A 20,350-nucleotide genomic window follows, 5' to 3' on the forward strand; every position below is an offset into this window, starting at 1 on the left:
CCTGCTTCCTACTTTGACAGGGAAATAGGAAAATTGCTCCCATGTACTTTAATCCTGTTCTGACTTTGAAACTGAAGGACGTGTTTCACAAATAAGCTTAGACTTACTTTTGTTTCAGGCAACCTGAAGCTACTCAGTTCTTCAAATTAAAGTGAATAATTACTTTTCCTTAAAGGAACTCAATGCAAGCTAAGTTGCATTTTAAATTACCAAGTTATGTTAACATCTAAATTAGCATTATTTAGCATTTAACTGGTAAAACTTCAGCAGTAAGGTTGTCCTACTTGCCTATCAGACACAACAAATGAGCACAAACCCGTTTATCTACTGCTATGCATGCAATTTTGTAGCAGCATGGTGATCTATGGAGCTAGCTTAGGTACTGTAAACAACATCCTGAATTCAGTATTCCACCTGGAGTCTCTCCCTAAGAAGTTACATACTCTAAAATAAAATGTTACATATGCTAGAATAAAATGTACAGTCAGTCAAGCTCCACCACAGCCCATCTTGAGTGTTTTAAGGGGTGGGGGGAGAAGGGAGAGGAGGAAAAGCAGGATCATATAAGCCTTGACAAAACACTGTGCCAGTGCAAGGAGATTGCTTCTGCTACTTCGATTAGCTCAGACATCCGTGAGTAGCACTTGAAACAGTGTTAGGATTTTAATTTAATGAATTTGAATAATTCAGAGCTTGCCATTAAAGTTATGCTCTCAAAAGTCATCATCAGAAAGCACTGTTTTCACAGTGAAATGGTTTGACCAGCACAGTTAAGGAATTTCAGAGTAGACACTAATGCATAGCTGGGAGAGAAAGGGATATGGACACATATACACAGCTTCAAAAGTATGATTTCCTTCTGATGCAAATAAAGTTTAAATGTGCAAATGGGATCTACCTGTCTTAAATCCTAGAAGGAAACTAGTCTGTGAAGACAAAATCAGTTGAATTTATGGTAGCCTTTGTGCATCAAATCAGTGAATCAAAACACGCTCTGCAACAAAGTCTTAGCACATTAGCAGCTTTAAACACAGTAGACTGTGGTGCATTTGACTGAATTCCAGTCTCTCTTCATATGCAGGTGAGTTAAAAAGCTGAACTAGGTTTTACTTTTAAAAAGCAGACTCTGTTTAAGTATTGCATCTTATTTATCATCCTGCTTAACAAAAGCACAAGATAAAACCACTGAACAGAAGCTAAAGTAGGAAAGATTAAAAATTTAAAGCAGATGTGACTTCAGGTTCTCCACTTGCCAACTTAAGTCACAGTTTAAAATCTGTCCTATTCATCTCCCATTTCCTTTTCCCCACAACTGTACACCCTCAGCAGCAGCACTGCTTTGCATATACCCACTTGTGTACCACCTATTTGGGGTGTTTCAAGACCATTAAAGCATTTCTACTATCAATTGAAATATATATGAACCCTCCTGAAGGACCTTGGTGTAATGTTCCTCAGTATAACAGGGACCTTTTCTTAGAATTGAAGATTCAAGTTAAACACTTGACAAATGATCACAGTTTAGCCATAAACACAGCAACATTTTTGCTTGGCATGCTACAGCAGAAACTTTATTCAGTTCTTTTGAAAATATTCGCAACGAAAATTTATTTTTGTAAACTCACAGAAATAAGCTTTAACATATAGGCTGTGTACAACTCAAATACAGGTAATACTTTTAGCAATAACTTACAGATACAAACTAATGATAAACTACAATTTCACAAAGAATTGTAAACATTTTGCACAATTGTCAGTCCTTTCTTTTAGGCAAAGTGCTCTTTTGATGACAAATAAATTAACACATACATAACTAGAGTGGACTACTTCCAGACAATACAAAAAGGTGTTTAATAAGGCTTGTAAACAATGTAATAGTTATTTATGCAGAATCCATAAAAGTGTCTTGCAGGCTAAATATACTTACATACCTGGGCAGCAAAAGTTATCTTGAAAATGCTTTAGGTGTTAAATAAAAAGTTAACATTAATGTCTTTCCAATGATATTTTCAATACACTATGACTTAAGGTTACATCTTTAATAGCTTATATCCCTGACAGAAAGGAATTAGGTGTGACTTAGTGGCAGTTGTGTCATTGAATGGGGTAGCAAAGGCTGGAGTCCAAGAGCTGTAGGTGAATGAGCTACAAAAACAAACATTACCAGTCAATTTCATCAGAGTAGAAAAAGATTATAAGCTAGTAAATCCCACTGGGGAGTGACAGCTCACTGTCCCAACCCTGTTGCATGCTCTGTTTCCCCTAGCCCAGCATCCTCATTCCTCCACCCACAGCCCACCTTACACCAGTGCTTTGGAGAAAAACAGCTCAGGCCACACATGCAGCTCAGACTGATTCTTCCAAAATCTTCACAGTCCCTCCTAACCACAGATAGGGGCCAAAGCTGTTGACTTGCTGGGTCTTAAGACACAATAACTAAAGCACTTTTGACCACCAGGCTCTCCCCCCCGCATTGTGTGTTACTGTGAGGGAAGGCAAAGCTCTCAGAGAAGTTGCTGGTTGGGGCATCTCTACAGTCCGTGGGGTAAGAGCCAGAGAGCAAGTGGTAAACAGTTTTCATTAAAATTACGTATTATTAAAATACATGGTGTGGATGTTTAAATAAGTGTTTAATTTCTCATTATAGTTTTAATAGCCTGGAGGAAGCACAAGCAGTGGTTTTCATACCAGATCTTCAGCCATGCTCTTACAGTGAAGAGCGACTGCTTTCTCAATAAGGTGTAAATAGCAAGTACGGTATTGCTATATTCTATAGAGAATACTAAAAATTAAAAATCCATTAGGTTTCTTTAATCAGTACTTGATAGACCATTCTTGCTGCAGCTGATAATGATTTTACTAGGAGAAAAACAGCAAAGCTGTTAAAACCTACCATCCATGTAGCTGTGCAGAGCAGTCAGCATAGTCCCATCCTGGGGTACGTATGCAGAGTATGCCATTTCTTCTAACATGGGTGAAGACAGCCTGGAGGGCTGAACTGCGGTGACAGGAGCAGTAGATGAATGATTAGGACTAACATGTTTCTTATGGCGTGCTCTGCAATTTTGAAACCACACCTGAAAAGCAGGGAAAGGTACATCATGTTGACAGATTGCATTCAACATTAGCACAACAACAACCTGCCAGATATCTCATTTCTATAGAAACACACTGTCAGTCTTCCAGGCTAGAATGAGCCAAGGGAACTCCAAATTTATTTGTATTTATATTAACATATATATATAATATCTATTAAAAATCATATTTATGTATAAAAAAGCATCCGTATAATGTTTGCTGAGAGACATCTTCAAGCAAAGATTCCAAGTCTGTGTTTCAGTTTTGGATGGCATGGGTATATATTTTAACTCTGCTCTCTAGAACAGATGACTACATATTCACTTGCTCCTAACGTGTCATACCACAAGACATTTTCAAAAAGAGTGTAGATCTTAAGAACAGACTATTACAGTCAGAAATTTCTATTTGGAATAACTTAGTGCCAATTTCTATACTATTTAAGCTGAGAAGTTTCTTTACAGAAGACTGTTAATACTCCACACAAAGCACAAGAGGAATACAGTGAGTTTTCCAAATTACCATACTTGTTCTAGACCTATTCCTGATTAAGGATGTTGTCTGATGTTATAATTGCCAGATTAGATCTTTTTCCATGCCGGAATAACTATATGGAGAAAACTGTCATTAAGCATTTCCAATGGATGAGTACCAGGCTTTGTTAATCAAGTAACTTCACACTGTTACCTGTATAACACGCCTGCTCAAGCCTGTTCTTTCTGCCAGTTTCTGAAGCGTTTGTGCATCTGGATTGTTGTCCTGAGCAAACTGTGCTTGCATAACCTGAAAAGGCAAGGTAAGAGATTGCAGGATCATTTGTGTTGAAAGCAGCATTAGATTCCTCTCAGACCATAGTCCTACTCCTTGTCTGTCTTCAGGAAACTGTTGTAATCACTAGTCTCCAGACAGCCCCCAATACGTTAAGGGGAAAAAAAAATCCCCCAAAGCCAAAATACAAACTCTTACTATGCTTAACTGAGCTGTGACATTCACCAGAAATGAAAAAAACAGATTCTGATTGGAGGAGGTGCTCTGTAAGAATACAATAAAAGAATTATATGAGAAAATTCACTGCAAAGTGATTAATATACACTCAATAAAGAAAAGCCTATGGCAGCAGATCACAGCATAAGGAGGGGACGAGCCATGATCCACCGCCCTGAACTTGTTAATCAGTATCTGCACCTTGTATTAGATGGAGCAACTTGACTTTCTTTTTATCTTTGCAGAGGATGCAGGAGCTGGGAAGCACTTTGTGATTTCTTTGCCTTTAACCAACCCAAGGAACAGAGGGGACTCCACCTTGGCTGATCTTCCCTTTGCAATGATTTGGTTCTCCGCTCATCTTTTTACTGAAGTCAATCTGTCTTAAATCCTAGAATTCATATCCTTGTCATTAGGATATGAATTACACTTTTTTGAGTAAGTAGATGTCAACTTGGCCTGCATCCTGAACATTTTCAGAGGCTTTAAGGATTTGCCCAGTTTATGGAAGTAAGGCTTCATGGATTTCTGCAGGATATCTTCAGAAATTTCAAGAGCATTAGTTTCTCATTTTTGGATTTTTGACCCTTGATTTGACCCTGCAAATTTTGCCTGGCTTCATCTTTGAAGATTCAGACTTCTGCTCTCCACATTCAGAAACTATTTACTTTTCTGCTGTTTCACAGAATCACAGAATGGGTTAGGTTGGGAGGGACTATCCAGTTCCACCCCGTGCCATGGGCAGGGATGTCTTCCACTAGACCTGATTGTTCCAAGCCCCGTCCAACCTGGCCTTGGATACTTCCAGGGATGGGGCAGCCACAGCTGTTCTGGGCAACTTGTGCCAGGGCCTCACCACCCTGACACAGGGAAGAATTCCTTCCCAATACCCCATCTAACTCTGCCCTCTGGCAGTGGGAAGCCCCTTGTCCTGTCATTCCATGCCCTTGTCCAAAGTGCCTCTCCAGCTCTCTTGGAGCCCCTTTAGGTAGTGGAATGTGCTATAGAACATAACATCAAAATGCATGGACATCCTTTTGTACAAGTACTTGGTGAGGTGTGCAGTAACATGCTGCCACTCTGACAGTCACTTATCCCTATGATGCTTCTCTTATTCAAACTTATACCAGCCTCAAAGATAGGCACAGAGGTGCAACAAGCAGATAGAAAGTGTCATTAAACAAGAAGGAGCCCTAAGATTTCAAACACCTGCTGAAGTATGTTAAAATCCACCTAAATGACAGCAGCTGGGAAGAAGCCCTGAATACAGTTCCTGCCCCAATGGCTGGGCCTATCTCCCTTTCAGATACTGCCAGAAAAGAAAGTCCCCTTTTGCAGAAGTTCAAGGTCAATGTCCAAGCCTTCCCTGCATCTGTTGGATTATTACTAAAATGATTCTTTTGTGTTACCACTACCTTCTGTCTCTAGTCACTACTGAAATAGAAAACCAAACTTTGAACAGCCCCATGTCCCATTATACAGCACTGCTTTAACACCCCACGTTATTACTCCTCAGCATTAGTTTTTTCTCAACTGTTTTCACCACAAAAAAGAGGACGACAGGCCAACAAAACAGAACTCACATTGTCAACAGAAATTCAAAAACCTGATATAAAGTGAAAGCAGGGATGTATAGCTAGGATTAGGCAGAAAGCCACAGCTTCCTTCTCATGCAGGTTGAAATCCCTAAATCTGGTCTCACTATCACCCTCTTCATTGTAAGCTGGCCCTAGTCCTGATGTTTTTCCCTAGAAAGCTAATTTTAAGTGAAGTGTGATCCAGAGGGCAAAATAATTCCTCTTGAGATAGTCCAGAGCTAACTCTTGACAAGGCAGCAACAAGACAAGAAGCCTTGAAAGCAGAGCAGATGCAGTCATTACAACAAAATTGCAACTTTCATCCTATTAATGTTTTGAAGTCACATACAGTACCCATCTTTAGTACAATTTTTCACATTACGTAATTCTAAAAATATTTTGTCTTTATTATGTTTAGTGATGTAAATTGCTGATTAAATAGGTTTCATTGAGCAATCTAAATAGAATAACCTTTTTGTTTCCACTCTGCAGAATTACTGTCTGCCCCCAGGGAAATAAAAAGCTTGCAGAGTACTATTTCATATTAAACTGCTGAAGCTAACAAACAATTCCAGAAACATGCTGTGTCTTGATAGTTTATGAAATAGTTTAAAGCATTCAAGCTTTAAAGTTTCTTCCCCTATGCATCCAACTTCCTATTGGTTCAGCATCTACGTCCTGCATAAACCTGAGCTACACGAGTTTTTAGCACTGCCTCTACCTGGAGTTGGTCTGCTGTGAAGCTGGTCCGAGCTCTTTTTGCTGGTTTTGGATGATTAACATCTTGTTCTGTTAGTAATGCTCCTTCCACACTAATCCCATTACCTGAAACATTAAAAAGAAAACAATACTGCCACTACACATTCACAGTGATGTTATTCATAAGTCAGACTGTTCTCCAACAATAACCAACAGCACTTGGTCAGCTGAATTTCAACTTCAAAAAGCCATAATCTATTCAAAGTTAAATTGGTCTGGCATCATTACAGATTATTACCCCAAATGACTCCCTTTCAAGTGAGAGAAGAAATAAATCTAGTGTGATATTTTATCAACAAGATATACTGCTGCTTTCTTTTCCTTAGGATAGAAGACAAGTTATACAAACTCAAAAAAAATTAGAACATGAAATAATTTGCACATTATTTTAATTCAAGAACCTGTGCTTCCAGTCTTACTAAACCCAGGCAATTACCCCTAAATAAGGAAGATGAAGTAAAACCCAACAATTTAATGAAAACTGAACCACAAACATAGTTCTTAACAAAAGCACTATGTTACCATTTTCAACTTCTCTTTTCAGATTGTCCAACATGCAGTCGTAATGTACTCTACAAAGGACTTTCTCTTCAACCAAAGCAAACTCCTCTCCGGTTGAAAGCTGCCTTTTGCAGGAGAAGCACGCAAAGCACGCCAGGTGGTACACGTTTCCTTTGGCCCGCCGGACCCAGTCGGTGGAGTGGATGTGCCTCCCGCAGCGGGAGCAACGGGTGCCGTAGCGCCTGCAACGAGAACGGCAACCAGGGGTGAAGCCAGACGCGACCGCCCCGAGCAAAGCCGGGCTCGGGCAGGGGTCGAGGTGACCGTGGTGTGGCAGCGCAGCCGAGACCCCAGCTGAGCACAGGGACTGCTTAAGACAAGACCACTAACGAAATACAGAGGTTAGTATTTTCATAAGGCAAAAAGCAAAACTGAAGCATTTTAACTGCTACATGAAGTCACAGCTCTTCATCTTTCCTTTTTACAAAGATAATTACTCTTAAAAATTGCCGAGAGAGGGAAACAGCTGACTGTGTTCAAAATTCTCCCAGTTATTCAAATGTATTTACACCACTCTAGGGGTAGTCTGAATTATTATATTTAGCTACATCATCCTTCACTAATCATTCAGCACCTTCAGCAGAAGGGAGAAAACCTGTATTTTCATAGTTATTTCCTCAATTAACATCACATTATGATTTCTAAATAAATTCAAATATCTGCAAGTATTTACATTATTAGAGAAGAATATTTCTCTTTGAAGAGGAAACTAGCCACCCAGATATGTTGATTATTTAGATAAGAATTTGTCTTGAAAATCTTTGCAGATTCAAGTTCTTTTTTCAAGTCCCACAAAACTTAGTGTTTCCAGAAGCTCACAGCATTCAGTTTGCCCCCCTCCTCTCTTTCAGCGTCAAACCTGACTAGCTGGATGTAATCTATTCATGGCACAGGTGAGAATCCCATAAATAGTTTGGTCTTGCAATCAAACTCGTGAAGTACTAGCAATCACATCAAAATTAACAGCAACAATTTTTGCTACTTTATATATCAAAGACTTTGCATCCTGAGTACTTACATTGCCAACCCAAGTAAATAATATTCTTCCTTACAGAATTAGCCCTTAATGCTTCACATTCTAAAGCAAATTGATCACAGAAAGGTATAACTGCTGAAAGATTCTTTTAAAGATCGCAGGATTTATCCTGGCTTGATTTTGCAGCTCCATGTGATGCCTTAAGTCCCATACCAGAGAAGCACTTCTCCAAACAGATCATCTCAACTCTACCTTGCATTCTCAGCCAGCACTACCCAAGGATGATTCTTTGCACATATGATACACTTGTACTGTGGCAGGGACTCCGACTTTTTTCCCCCGTGCATACAGAAGTGATGGTACAAATGCAGCAGCTGTGCACAAGAGTGGAGGGGCAGAGGGGAGACTTAGCAGGCTGTTACATCACACAGACTTGAGGCTCCCCAAGTCCCTCCACAAGAAAAGTCAGAGTTTAAACCAATGAAAATAAACCTAGCAAATAAAAAAGAAAGAGCCTCAAGTGCATTTCAGTTGTGGCTTAAGTGAAGAGTAACAAGCAAGTGTAACAAGTTATCTGATAAATTATGTTCCTGAATTATATACCTGAAATAATCCAGTTTGCAGAAGATATCTTTATCTTTGATGTAGCAGCTGGTGTGCCTTCCCAGGGACGTTCTGCAAACGCTGCACGAGAGGCAGCGTACGTGCCAGCAGAGGTCGTTTACCTGCAAAAACCCAACAGAAAAATACCCCTCAATGCTTGTGCTTCCAATATTATATTTTATATTTACAAACCCTTTTTTTTTCTCCAGACAAGGTCAAAAGTTATATGTACTGTGATTCACAGAAAAATGATCCTGAATGCAAAACATTTTTCCTAAAGAACTGCGTGCATATTAAGGGTTAACTAATTTGATGCAGATCTTCAGAATAAGCTTTCATGGTTTTGTAATTAAAAGCATCAGAAGAGGAAGCAAGAGATTCAAGTTCCACGTAGATATTTTGTGCCCAGTTCTGTTCTCATAGCATTAGAGTAACAGAGCAAGTTCTGGCCTTACATGAACTTGCAAAGGCAGCTAAGTTACATACTTTTATTTCCCAGTCTGTAAAACGTCCTGCCTAAGAAAAACTAAACTTTGCAAAGTGATCTGAAATTTTAAGACATGAATATTGAAGGGGGCAGGAGGGAGAAAATCCATCAAATAGAAACACACCATGAACAACACCTTCATTTACCAGATTTCTGTTAAAACAAAGCTGATGAATGGAGTGCGAGTTTCAAAACAGCAGCACTTGTTTTAATAGCAATTTCAACACATCTTTAATATACCCATAGCAAACCTAAACACATTAGTGGAATGCAGCAGAAACCAGCATTTGTGAAAACTCACATACAATTTTGGGGCAAATAAATTGAGAACAATTACCTTAATTTCTGCTTTCCTATAAAGGGAACTCCTTATTGCCCAGACATTGCACATCACCTAAATAAATAATTTGACAACCTAAGACTCTCAGCGACCATACAAATTAAGTAAGAACCTTCTGGATAATCCCATGCTGCATAGGAAAAATCCTGTAAACCAAGCAATGATTAGGTTTAGATTTTATAATTTTTTTTCTCCTGAGCCGATTTCTCACCTCATACCAAACAGCCCATATATTACCTATAGCAAAGCAGATTTTAAATAACACAGAATATGCCTTTTTTTCAGAGCTCTGCCAAACAAACCACAGAGAAAGTGAGACATCAGCTCCAATAGTCATGCTGGAATCACTCATTTCAGTCATTCTTCAGGCTGTAACACTGCGGTTTGCAGTTGCCCAATGCTTTCCCAACTATTATCCTTGTTGGCAGCCACCTTCCCGTAAGCTGACAAATTTACACCACAATATAATATGAAACTGTTGATAGCAGCTGTCACTGAACCCACTCTCTCAACTATCTCTTAGAAGGGCCACAGAGCAGGGGGGCAGCGCCGGGCCAGACTGAGCCTGCCCCTCAGCCAGTTCTGCCATGCCAAGGCTCCCTAGGCCTCCCCAGACCCACACTAAGCCCCAGCACAGGCAAGAGGAGCCCGTGCAGCTCTGCAGAGCCTGAGCTGACAACCCAGCCTCAGAGAGCCCATGTCCCTGCCTCTTCTTTGGAGCCCAACCAATGCTCTTCTACAGAGCAGGACACCAACAGCTTCCATCCACTGTTAAATTTAACGTTACTTGTCTGTTAACAAACAATTACTTGTTTGTTAATTGACAGGGCTGAAGTTGGAAGCCATGCTGCAGCTGGACACAGCAGCATACCAGCACGGATTCCCCTCTGCCTACACAGGAAGCAGTAACAGCTAATTGAAACTCAAGGCTAAATCATTTAGAAGCCTTTTGCTCCAAGTCCCGTTATCCCAGCTTTTCAGAAAGGAGGCAAAGGTGATCAGCAAACGATAAACAGGCTGCCAAAGCGTCACAGAAGGTAACGGGAACCGGGCTGGATCAGAGTTCGAGTCAGCTCTGCTATCCATCCAACCTCCCATTCTGTGCCAGCCCAAGCTGATGCACGGTGGACCAGATCACCTGGACCATGAGTGCGTGGCAGCTCCTGCACTGACCCCGCTTTAAGTGAGCACCAGCCCAGCACACATTTTCCTTGAACGTCCCCACCCCAACTAAGAACTAAGTGAATGATCTAATAACACCACCGAGATGCTTCCAGTGGTGTCACCGACTGTCACCTGGCAAATATACAACGACTTTGTTTAAGGCTGATGGAATCAAGTGACTCTGCTACGATCGTATAATCTCACTTTTGAAAGGAAAGGAGACAAAAGTCCGATCTAGAATAATTTTAACAGCTCTAATACAGAAGGCAAATAGCACAAACACACACCCTAACGTCTCCCGCCCCCCCCCCCCCCCCGTAATACTTTATGTTTAAACTCACTTGGTTTTGTTTGATTTTAAATGGACTTTTCGGTCCTGACTGCTAGGGAAGGAGAGCTGCTTTGCACGCACACAGCTCGTTTTCTTCACAAATACTACTTGACTACCTTTTACAGGAATAACTTATTTACACATTTCTCAAGAGGCATTTTTGGCTTTGAGATTCATAACGTCCCCTAGATCTACTTTAGTAGACACACAGATCGCGCCACCGCCATCTGACCGAGAGCGCACGGGAGTCACCGCGGTCGGGACCGCTCGTTCCCGTCCTCGCTTCTCCCGGCGCGCCGGGAGCGTCACCTGAAACACCGACGGCAGCTCGGGCTCCCTCTCTGGCCCGAATCCTGCGAACGAGCGCGCTGCGGCTCCGCGGTGCCGCTCCCGTGTCCCGAGAGCGGAGGGCTGAGCCGCAGCGACGGCCCGGCCCGGGGAGCTGTACCCTCGGAGCCCGCCGGGCCCGGTTCGCCGAGGCGGCCCCGGCAGGCTCCCCCCGGCAGCCCGAACGCCGGGCCCGGCGGAGGGGAGAGGCGCCGGCCGCGGGGGGCTCCGGGTCGGGCGCCCTTACCTTGAGCAGATACTTGTCCACGATCTCCAGGCCGCAGCTGCTGCACACGCACTTGCCGGTGGCGCAGCCCGAGCCCGAGGCCATGGACCGCGGCGAGGAGGAGGGCGACAGTGCGGCAGAGGAAGAGCAGGAGTCCTCGTCAGCCGCTGCGGGGCTGGCCTGTGGGAGCGCGTGGAGACCGCGATCAACGCCCGGGAACCCCTCACCGCCCGGCCCGGCCCGGCCCACCGGCACCTGCGGGTCCCGCCACCGCGGTGCCCGCGGGGCCCGGCGGGATCGCCGCGCCCAGGGCCGCCAGACCCACCAACCGCACCGCGCCGCCCCCCGCCCGCACCTTCTCCGCGGGGCCGCCGAGCGCGGGCAGGTCCTTGTCCTCCAGCCTGCAGACGAACATCGGGTCGCTCTTCCAATACATGGCCCTGCCCTACCGCATACCAGCCCCCGGTGGGCGGCGAGCCGGCTCCGGGGACCCCGCGCCGATCTCTGCTCTCAGCGCCTGCAGGAAAAAAGTTTTGTTTTCAAGTGGGTGGACCTGCCCCGCTGGCCTCACCTCCTGCGCAGAACCCGCCTTCCAGCGCGTCGGGGCCGTTATCACCACCAGCGAGCCCGTGCGGGTTTAGTGCGGGGGGAGAACCCCCCCAACATCATCAACAACAAAAAACAGCAACAAAAAACCCCCCGAGAATCCCCCCGTTCGTCTTCATCATTTACCACAGCTTCCCCCCGCCGCCCCAGTCTAAACACAGGTTCCAATTACGTTTCCCTATGAGCGAAGAAGATAAATACGGCGGAAAGCGAGAGTCCATATGACAAGAACGATTTTTCCACACTCCCAAATCGCAAAGCCCATCAAATTCCTGTAGCTCACGCTCCCAACTCCTACACCCACCTCACTACTTGTCCTCCTACTAATGCCTCCGAGATCCCGTGATAAAACCTTTCTCATTAAGCTAAAATAGAAGCACCTGAGCTGCCGAAGCGTTTCTCCAGCTCTGAGCTCCCACAGGTGTTGCAGATTAACACCAGCGTCCCGGTGGCATCCCGAACAGAGGGTGCGGAGGCTGGCTGCCCCCACTACCTGCAGAACTAGCCCGCGTTTCTCCGTGAGCGGCCGTGAGTTACGGCAGCCGTTCTCCACGATCACAAATCTTGTCCGCAGTATTCCCTCGCACCAAACACTGATGCAGTTCTCGGGCATTAGAGGAGAATAAAGCAGCAGCTTGTCCATCACAAATGAGGTAAATAACCGGCTGTCTGCTCCTCGGCACGTATTTAACAAGCCAGCTGCTTTTAATTAAACTTATCGTTATGTTTCCATCTTCCCCCTTACCTCTTTGTTTCAGCCCCGCCTGACCATGGATGCAGAAACGCGTCGTTGAGTCTCGGTAAAGCGAACTGAGAGAATTGCCCGTACGTTTACAAACACGATGGGCTTGATAAAAGGGAATTCTCCTTTTGAAGAGCTGTGTGAAAGGAGAAGTCCCCTATTTTTCTCCCTCTAAAAAAGATGATCGTTGTTTGAAATCCCCGGGCTCGATCCTGCAGGACCATAAGTGAACGAGCAGCTGTGCCGAGTCACGGTAATGCCAGGATGTCCCGTCAATCACTCGTTTGTCCAGCGCTTTTAACCGATCGAACCCTGGCAGAATCTCACAGACATTCGCTCCCGCTGTCCCCGACACCGCTACCTCAGCGAGGCAAGTAGGGCTCTGGAGTTTGTTCTGGCCGCGACGTGGCTTAGTGCACGGCGACCGACGCTCGGCGCAGCAGCCGGAGCCCCGAGTGGCGGCGGGGAATATGGACACCGCCGGCCCCTGGGAGTCCCGGCCCGGCCCCGGCCCGCCCCCATGCTGGCCCGGAGCCGGTTTTCGGGCGTCTCCCCGGATGGCCCGGGGCTGCTCGCGCAATCCTCAGCTCGGACCCGGTCGAGCGGACTCGCAGGGTCAGGTCCCGCGGCCCCCAGGCCCGGCCCGACCACCCGCTCCGCAGGCGATGGGCTGCGGCCCCGCAGAGCGCCCGGTATCCGCCCCTCGCGGCGCGTTCTGGGGCCCCCACGCAGCGGGGTTCCCGCGCGGGCTCTGCTCCCCGTCCGCAGCAGGGCTGGTCGGGGCGCCACCAGCCGAGTGCTCGGGCGGCCCCGCGGGTCGCGGCGGGGCGGAGCGCTCGGCTCGGAGCCGCTCCAGCGCGGATCCCACCAGGCTCCCATCCTGCCCTCCGCGCGGATCTCCCCGTCCGTGAATGAGAGAGGCACGACAGCACCGCTATCGTCTGTCGCGGACGGCACGACAGAAAATGAGCACCTGACGGGGGGCTCCGAGGGATGCATCGTGGAGGAGCCGGGCCACCGTGATGAGAGCCCGTGGTGAGCCCGGGGGCGGCGGGACGGGCACGGCCGGGAGCAGAATCGAAGTTATTGCTTGTCGGTCGTTTTCCTGCGCCGTCAACGAGTTAATTCACGAGGTTGGTGTGCGCTCCGCGGAGAGCTGAGGGTTAGATTTCTATGAGATAACTCCCTTCCTATGTACCTTTTCTCTCTGGAAATACTGCGGTAGGAGCCTACAAAGTCAGTCTCCGCGTTGTGCCCCGCGACGATCGTGAAATTACGAGCAGCGGTAATTCATACTGCGGTGTTGGAGGAAAAGCAGTGTGCGGGAAATCTCCGTGTTTTGTACCGAGTCCAGCGCCGGCTCCACCAGGAGACGAGCGGGTGCAGCTCCACTGGCCGCCCCGGTCTCCTCGCCCGCCCCCAGGCACCGGGGCAGCCCCGCACAGTGCGAGGGTCTCCGCGGAGGCGGGGCAGTGGGACGCGCTGCGGGGGTGCGGTGCTTGTCGGGGCTCACCTGGGGCCTCCCCAAGGGCTGCGCAGGCTGGGTCAGCGGCCCCGGGGGCACGGGAGGTGCGAGGAGTCAACGCGTCCAGAGAACAGTCCGGCAGCAGAGCCGGGTTATTGCTATGGCCGGAGGGGCTTCGCGAGAGGCTAGCGGTTTTGCTGAGCTAATTAAGGAGAGGCGTTATTTCCGAGAAGAAACGCGATAACGTCTACAAGGTGGACGTGGAAAGTGCATGGGCTTACTTATCCAGGATTCACCCGTGCATCGCCCGTGCACTTATATCACCCATCTCTCCGAAGACCAATCTAAACTTCATCGCTTAAATTACACGCCCTCGATATTTTAGTGAATATTTCCTGCATCGTTTTCTGAAGAGATGTAAACAGGCGGACACGCAGTCTTTAGGGAATTTCCGACTCTGCGATCCCTGCTCTCCCGCTGCCGTCTCCATGCACATCGGAGGGATGTGCCCCCTTTTGGGGCGCCGGGTAGGACCCCGCGGAGAGTCGTCGCAGTCTCGGAAGAGGAACCTGCCGAGGGACGGGCAGGGTGGCCCCGGTCTGGTCCTGCCGAGGCCGAGAGCGGAGCGAGAGACTCCAGCGGGACCCTCCGATGGGGACTGCGTCTGGTTCCACTACCTTCCTCTCAACAGTAAAGCCAAGGATGTGTGTGGGTGGGAGCGCTCGCCACTCACACACAGGAGAGATCTTTTAAATGTTTGACGGTGCACACAGCACGACGAAAATACTGAACGCGGAGAATTAGGGCTGTTTTAACGAGAGAGTGTTGGCATACGGACTCCTTCATCAGAGACTGCACCGAACGCAAGTGCATGTGGCTGGGTGCTTCTCTCTGGAGTCTGTTCTCCCGCTAAAACAAGTCCTGTGAGACATTAATACTGCCACTGTGGTCAGCTTGTGATAAACGGGCACCGAGACCAGGGCCGCGGTGAGCCGGGAGCCCACTCCCGGCCGATCCCACCGGGCACGGCGCGGTCGGTGCTCGGGCGGCGCATCCTGGCGTCCCCCCGGCGGGTCCCTCCGCGCTGCCCGCGGGACGCGGCGGGGCGGGCGCGGCGCTGCGGGACCTCGCAGGGCCGTGGGGACAGCGGGGATGCGCGATTCCCGCAGCACGCTGCCCCGCGCCCGCTCACACTCCCTCCCTCCCCCCCCAGCTGCTGGCAGGAGAGAGCAGGAGGGAGGGACGGCTGGGAGAGGGAAGCCCCGCACCCGTACGGGACGAGGTTCACCTCCTCGCAAGACCTCCTGTCTTGTCTCAGTCATCTCCTTACACTACTTGGGTGTCTGCACACCTGCAAATATCCAGAGATTTTCCATCTGTAGATCGCCGTTGTCTTGGGCTGTGGGGCCTGTGTGGGCTGGGGAAGAAGGAACCGAATCAGTGCCCTCAGGCTTGCTCTCTCTTGAGTTTGGATCCCCAGTGGCTCCAGCCACTGGGAAAAGTTGCAGGGTTTGGACTAGCCCTGGATTCTTGGTCCTGAGCTGGTTTAACGAAAACTAAACGAATCTAGTCTCTTACCAATTACTTGTTTTCCACATCAATGCAATGCACTTTCCTTGGGCCAGGCTGTCTGTCTCCGGTTTGTGGGTCCAGGATCTTCCAGAGCTACAGACATGCGGCTTTTGTTCACGGCTTTTCCAGTGTGGAGCTCTGTGTTGCTTAATCTTGAGCGACGAGATCAGTCTAAGGGCAAAATTTCTCTTTCTTAACTGGATTCCTGAGCCAGTGGTTCCTGTACCAACACCCAGAACTTGATGCATTTTGTTGGTTCTTTTTTAGTCTTTTGTTTGTTTGGGGGGTTTTTTTGTTCGTGTTTTTTTTTTTTTTTCTTTTTCTTTTTTTTTTTTTTTTTTTAAATTATTTCTTCCCTTCAGAAAGAAGACCTAGGGGACAGGGAGCACAGAAGGCAAGAAAGGAGTCAGTGGGATGCAGCCCTGCATCTTTTTACAGCGCTGGCTCTTGCACTGCGGGGGGAAGCGCAGGGAGTAATTGTGGCATCCCAGTGTGTAACTGCAATATTTTTTCTTCATTTATTCAAATCTACTTATTTCCCCTTTTGGTCGCTGTACGCTGAACACGTTATCTGAATGAAACCCGTATGTGTTCAAATCAAGTGTTGCATGTCTGCGTTCTTGAAATCGCGGTGAACACTTCGTCTAGAAGTTGACTTTTTAGGCGTCTGCTAATTATGTCACGCTGTCACTCAGGGAAAGTGCTGGGGACAGAGGAAATTAGAACAGTGATCATATTATGTAAAAGAGTATTTGCCTTAATGGAAGGCAAAGCCAAGCTGGAAACCATGGCGAGTTGTTTATAAATACAGTCACAACGTTGTAAGGATGTCCTGGTTTCGGTGAGCATGCTGGAGGACCCGTAAGGTTCCCCCGAGCTATTGGATCTGCCCACCTGATTCCTTTCGCTTCTGTTTATGCGATGAATAAACACTCTCTGACAGGAGACCCGGGACCGCCTGTGCCGGGGGAGTCGGGGGGCCGCGGGGTCGCAGTAGGCTCGGAAGGTTTTCAGCTCCTTCGCCCACCGTCGGTGTGGACAAGGGACCCCGAGAGCGGGTTGGGGGCACTGCAGGAACTCCCGCCCTGGACGGGCTTCGCAAAACACCGGAGTGCGGCAGCAGGAGGGCTTCCCCGGGAGTGATCTCCGAGCCCAGTGGGTTATCCAGCTGCTCCGATCCCTGCTCCGCCCGGGCCGGGCCTGGTTGGGGTCGGTGCCACCGACGGCCGGGCGCACCGGTGGCTCCCCGCAGCTCGCTCCACAGGACGCAGCGCGGCCCTTAGCAGGGGGTGCTGCGCCGGGACCCGGGCAGGGATATTATGAGAACCCTCTATCCTCCCGGCTCCCCCGCGGAGCCCGTTCTCGGTGGGTTCGGGGTCCCGCCCGGCGGCGCTGACACCGTGTCGGCGGGGCTGGGCGTGCGCTCCTCCCGGCACCGTGAGCGGCACACACCGCCCACCCCCCGGGGCTCACAGGGCCCCGCTCCGGTCCCGCCCCGGCTCTCGTACAAGCCTGCTCCGGCCCCGCGGGCCGCGATCGCTGCCGGGGCTGCAGCGCTGGAAGGACGGAGGTTGCGGGAAACGACGCATAGAAGAGGGGGCGGCTTGAGGCGCGACAGCGGCCGGCGACAGAGAGTGGCCGGCGGGCGGTGCCGGGCGGGATGGGCCGGGTCGGCCCGGGACCCTCCGTTGCCCCGGGAACGGCTCGACGGGCGCCTGGTCCGGGCCGAACGGGCGGTCAGCCGCGGAGGCAGAGCCGGGGCTGCAGCCTGTTCCTGGCCGCACTGGCGATTGCCCCGCATAGGGCAAAGGCGAGTGGCAGCCCAGCAGCGCCACCGGCTGCGGGTCCCCTCGGAGGAGGCTGTCTCGGGCTCCACGGTACTCTCCCGGGTGTGAGCCCTGCTCCAAGGGCCGGACACAGCCCGCCGTGGGGGCCCAGGCAGTCACCGCTTGTGAGGAACTACAGCTCCCCTCCTCACAGAACGGCAAATGCTTTTCAGAGAAAAATAGTTATTTTCTATCTCGGGATCAAATCCCGCCTCTTTCTCGCGTCCAGGGCTGTGCGCTGCTAAGCCGGTTGCAGGATGCAGTCCTACGTCTTCTCCCCTCACGCAAACACCGTGCACTGAGCGTGCCACAGCCTTTGAAATGTGCTTTCCTTTTGCTTTACACTTATCCAGGGATTTCTAAGTCGTTGATTTTCAGTTTTTCAGAGCCTAGTTGCAGACGAGTTCAAGGGACTTCTCCTCAAGTAGTGCTTAGCTTGGTAAAAATGGGGAATCGAGGTGGTTTGCTACCCCTGATACTTGAATGTTACTGTCTCCCTAAGCACGGGCCACTGTTGGAAATTTGGGCTGTTCCACAGCGATATGAACGGCTTTGGTTGTTTTACGACAGTGACACTGCGCAGAGCATGTTACAATGAGCACCTCACTGCACCCTCGGTGCACCTTCTTTCGGCATATCAGTATGACTGACTGTTCTTGGCAATGTGAGTTCAAGGGCAGATTCAACTTTCAAAGTCTTCCCAGCTAATTTATGACTTTACATGTTGATAAAGTGTTCAGTGTGCGTATGAAAATGAAAATGTCTGTTAAAAACTGAGTGCATTTGGGACTAACTAGCTAGAGATGTTTTGTTTAGTAAGTGAGCAAATTGGGAAGGGAGCTCATGAAAAAAGGTGATTCATTCATACCAGGTCTGAAAAACACAGTGAGCCTCCAGAAACAAGATCCCGGTTTGCTGCCCACAGGTTACAATTGCTGAAATGTTTGCATGCGGCTACAAGTAAATCAAGATTTACAGTTTCATGACTGGCGTGTACAAAGTGCTACTGTAATGCTCTGAAATAAAATACATTTCTTTGGAAACTGCAGAGGCTGCAGGTGTTTAGTGCAGTGTTTTAAGTAGAAACAAGAAATCTTATTCCTCTTGGTGTTTATAATTTTTACACTGATATGGTTACATTAACTCTTGACTGACACTCACAAAACTATCTGGGAGAATTTTACCTGGTGCCAGAGTGATGTTGCTCTGGAGGAGAATGAAGTGCCTGAACAGCATGTGTTTCTGCCCAGACATATTTTATATATTTTTTTTTTTTTTTTTGAGTTTACTGTTTGAAAGCAGTCCAGTGCTTCTGGGCAGGGGAAAGATGGGAGAAATGTCATGTTAAGTTTAACACAACTGTCTTCGTTAACCTGCTTGTTTTGAGCTGTTTTCTGAGTTTAACTAACCTGTTCACACAGGAAAACACACTGGTCAGGATTTAAAATGCATCTGTGAGCACATGGTGGCTTTAGGAAAAATCATTTTTCTGTGTTACCTTGGTTATAATTGTTGGACATCTGGATCCAGTGTTGCTGCCATCAGCAGCTATCATGTCTTTGCTTTTGAAGGACAGCAAGGAAATATTTCACTAGGCCCATGTTAAAAAAAGAAATAAAAAAGTAACAGAAGAGGCTGATTACTTGAGGAGCATATTAAATTTTCTGGTTGCACATATAGGAGCAATCTTGTTCACCTCACTGCTCTACGCAAAACTACTCATCCCTTTTGTGGGGCCCAGGTGCCTCCATGCTCTCAGTATGAACTCTCAGTACCTTTTGTACTGCACAACAAAAGTCTGACAGAAAATGAATTTTTTTGCTGGTGATCTAAGATAATATTCTGTTCATTGCTTCAGGTTGAGATTGCAGAAGGAGAAGAGAGTGATAGAGGGAATCACTGGAGGTTTTAAAGGCAACTGCTTGTTTTAATATGTACAAACACTGAAAGATGAGTCAGCTCTGGCTGATTACCTGGAAAAAGCCTTACATAAAGAAGCACTTCATCATTTAATGTTTTGCTGTTCCTTGGTACTATCTGAATGTCGGTGCTTGAGCAAGAGAAGAATTATTTCTCTAACTCTCTGGGAGAGAAGGTCTGATGGATGAAAGAAAACTTAGAATTCAGCAAAGCACTGACTTGCCATCAGGGTTATACAGACTATAATATTGGCACTATTCTACCTCTCTGTTATAAATATCCAAATATTCACATCCTCATCAATCAGCCCCTGATGGCTTTGAGAGGCAGGTTTACAAAACAAAGTATGCAGTGGTCCCATGCTTGGCTTGCTGAGCCAGAGCACCATAAAAATGCAGCCCTTGCACTTCCCTGTCCTGCTCACTGAAAGGCTCACAATGTGTGGAGCCCTCTTGGGCTAGAGCCCAGGATTTTGGCAAATGGAAAGACAACTTTCTGAATGCCTGCCTGCCTTGAGCCTGCCACAGCAGCAGCTGTGAGGTCATCAGAGTCTGTCTCGTTTTGCCTTCTATGTGGCTGCAAGCAGAGTGGGAGACAGGGCCCCTCTCTGTGTTATTTCCTGCTTATATACACTGCAGTAATTTTTGTTATGTTTCTACTGTGGGAATCTGCACTTTCTTGTGAGACAAAATCATAGAGAGTTCAGAAATGGAAATTATGTTAATCCCACCTTCACTGCATTCCACTTGGTGTATCTGCAGTTCATACCAGTGTTCTGGGGGATTTTCATACTGATGGTTGATCAC

The 20,350-nt window shown here is 47.8% G+C and overlaps 1 protein-coding gene across 2 annotated transcripts; it reads right to left on the minus strand.

The window, feature by feature from the left end:
* Window positions 1–1,542: 1,542 nt before the first annotated feature.
* Window positions 1,543–15,138, minus strand: LHX8 (LIM homeobox 8). 2 transcript variants are annotated; one of them, XM_064664864.1, is made up of 9 exons: window positions 13,735–15,138; window positions 11,769–11,930; window positions 11,435–11,593; window positions 8,539–8,660; window positions 6,921–7,141; window positions 6,361–6,464; window positions 3,766–3,861; window positions 2,894–3,077; window positions 1,543–2,145 (listed from the first exon to the last, which is right to left on the minus strand). In XM_064664864.1, exons 2-9 carry the CDS (start codon window positions 11,847–11,849, stop codon window positions 2,069–2,071), a joined length of 1,044 nt encoding a protein of 347 aa, XP_064520934.1. In that variant the 5' UTR covers window positions 11,850–11,930; window positions 13,735–15,138; the 3' UTR covers window positions 1,543–2,068. The 2 variants fall into 2 exon arrangements, with proteins under 2 accessions (XP_064520934.1, XP_064520933.1); XM_064664863.1 differs by lacking the exon at window positions 13,735–15,138 and adding an exon at window positions 12,765–13,470.
* Between the last annotated feature and the right edge of the window lie 5,212 nt (window positions 15,139–20,350).

This window comes from Pseudopipra pipra, chromosome 9, assembly GCF_036250125.1.
Source record: "Pseudopipra pipra isolate bDixPip1 chromosome 9, bDixPip1.hap1, whole genome shotgun sequence".
Classification (NCBI taxonomy): Eukaryota; Metazoa; Chordata; class Aves; order Passeriformes; family Pipridae; genus Pseudopipra; species Pseudopipra pipra.

Excerpts from the sequence above, each read along its gene's own strand:
- LHX8 (XM_064664864.1), bottom strand. The coding sequence starts at position 11,849 with ATGTATTGGAAGAGCGACCCGATGTTCGTCTGCAGGCTGGAGGACAAG. Across the intron at positions 11,594-11,768 it reads TCGGCGGCCCCGCGGAGAAG|GCCAGCCCCGCAGCGGCTGA; the intron begins GTGCGGGCGGGG and ends GCGCTCCCACAG. Across the intron at positions 7,142-8,538 it reads TGCAAACTGGATTATTTCAG|GCGCTACGGCACCCGTTGCT; the intron begins GTATATAATTCA and ends TTCTCGTTGCAG.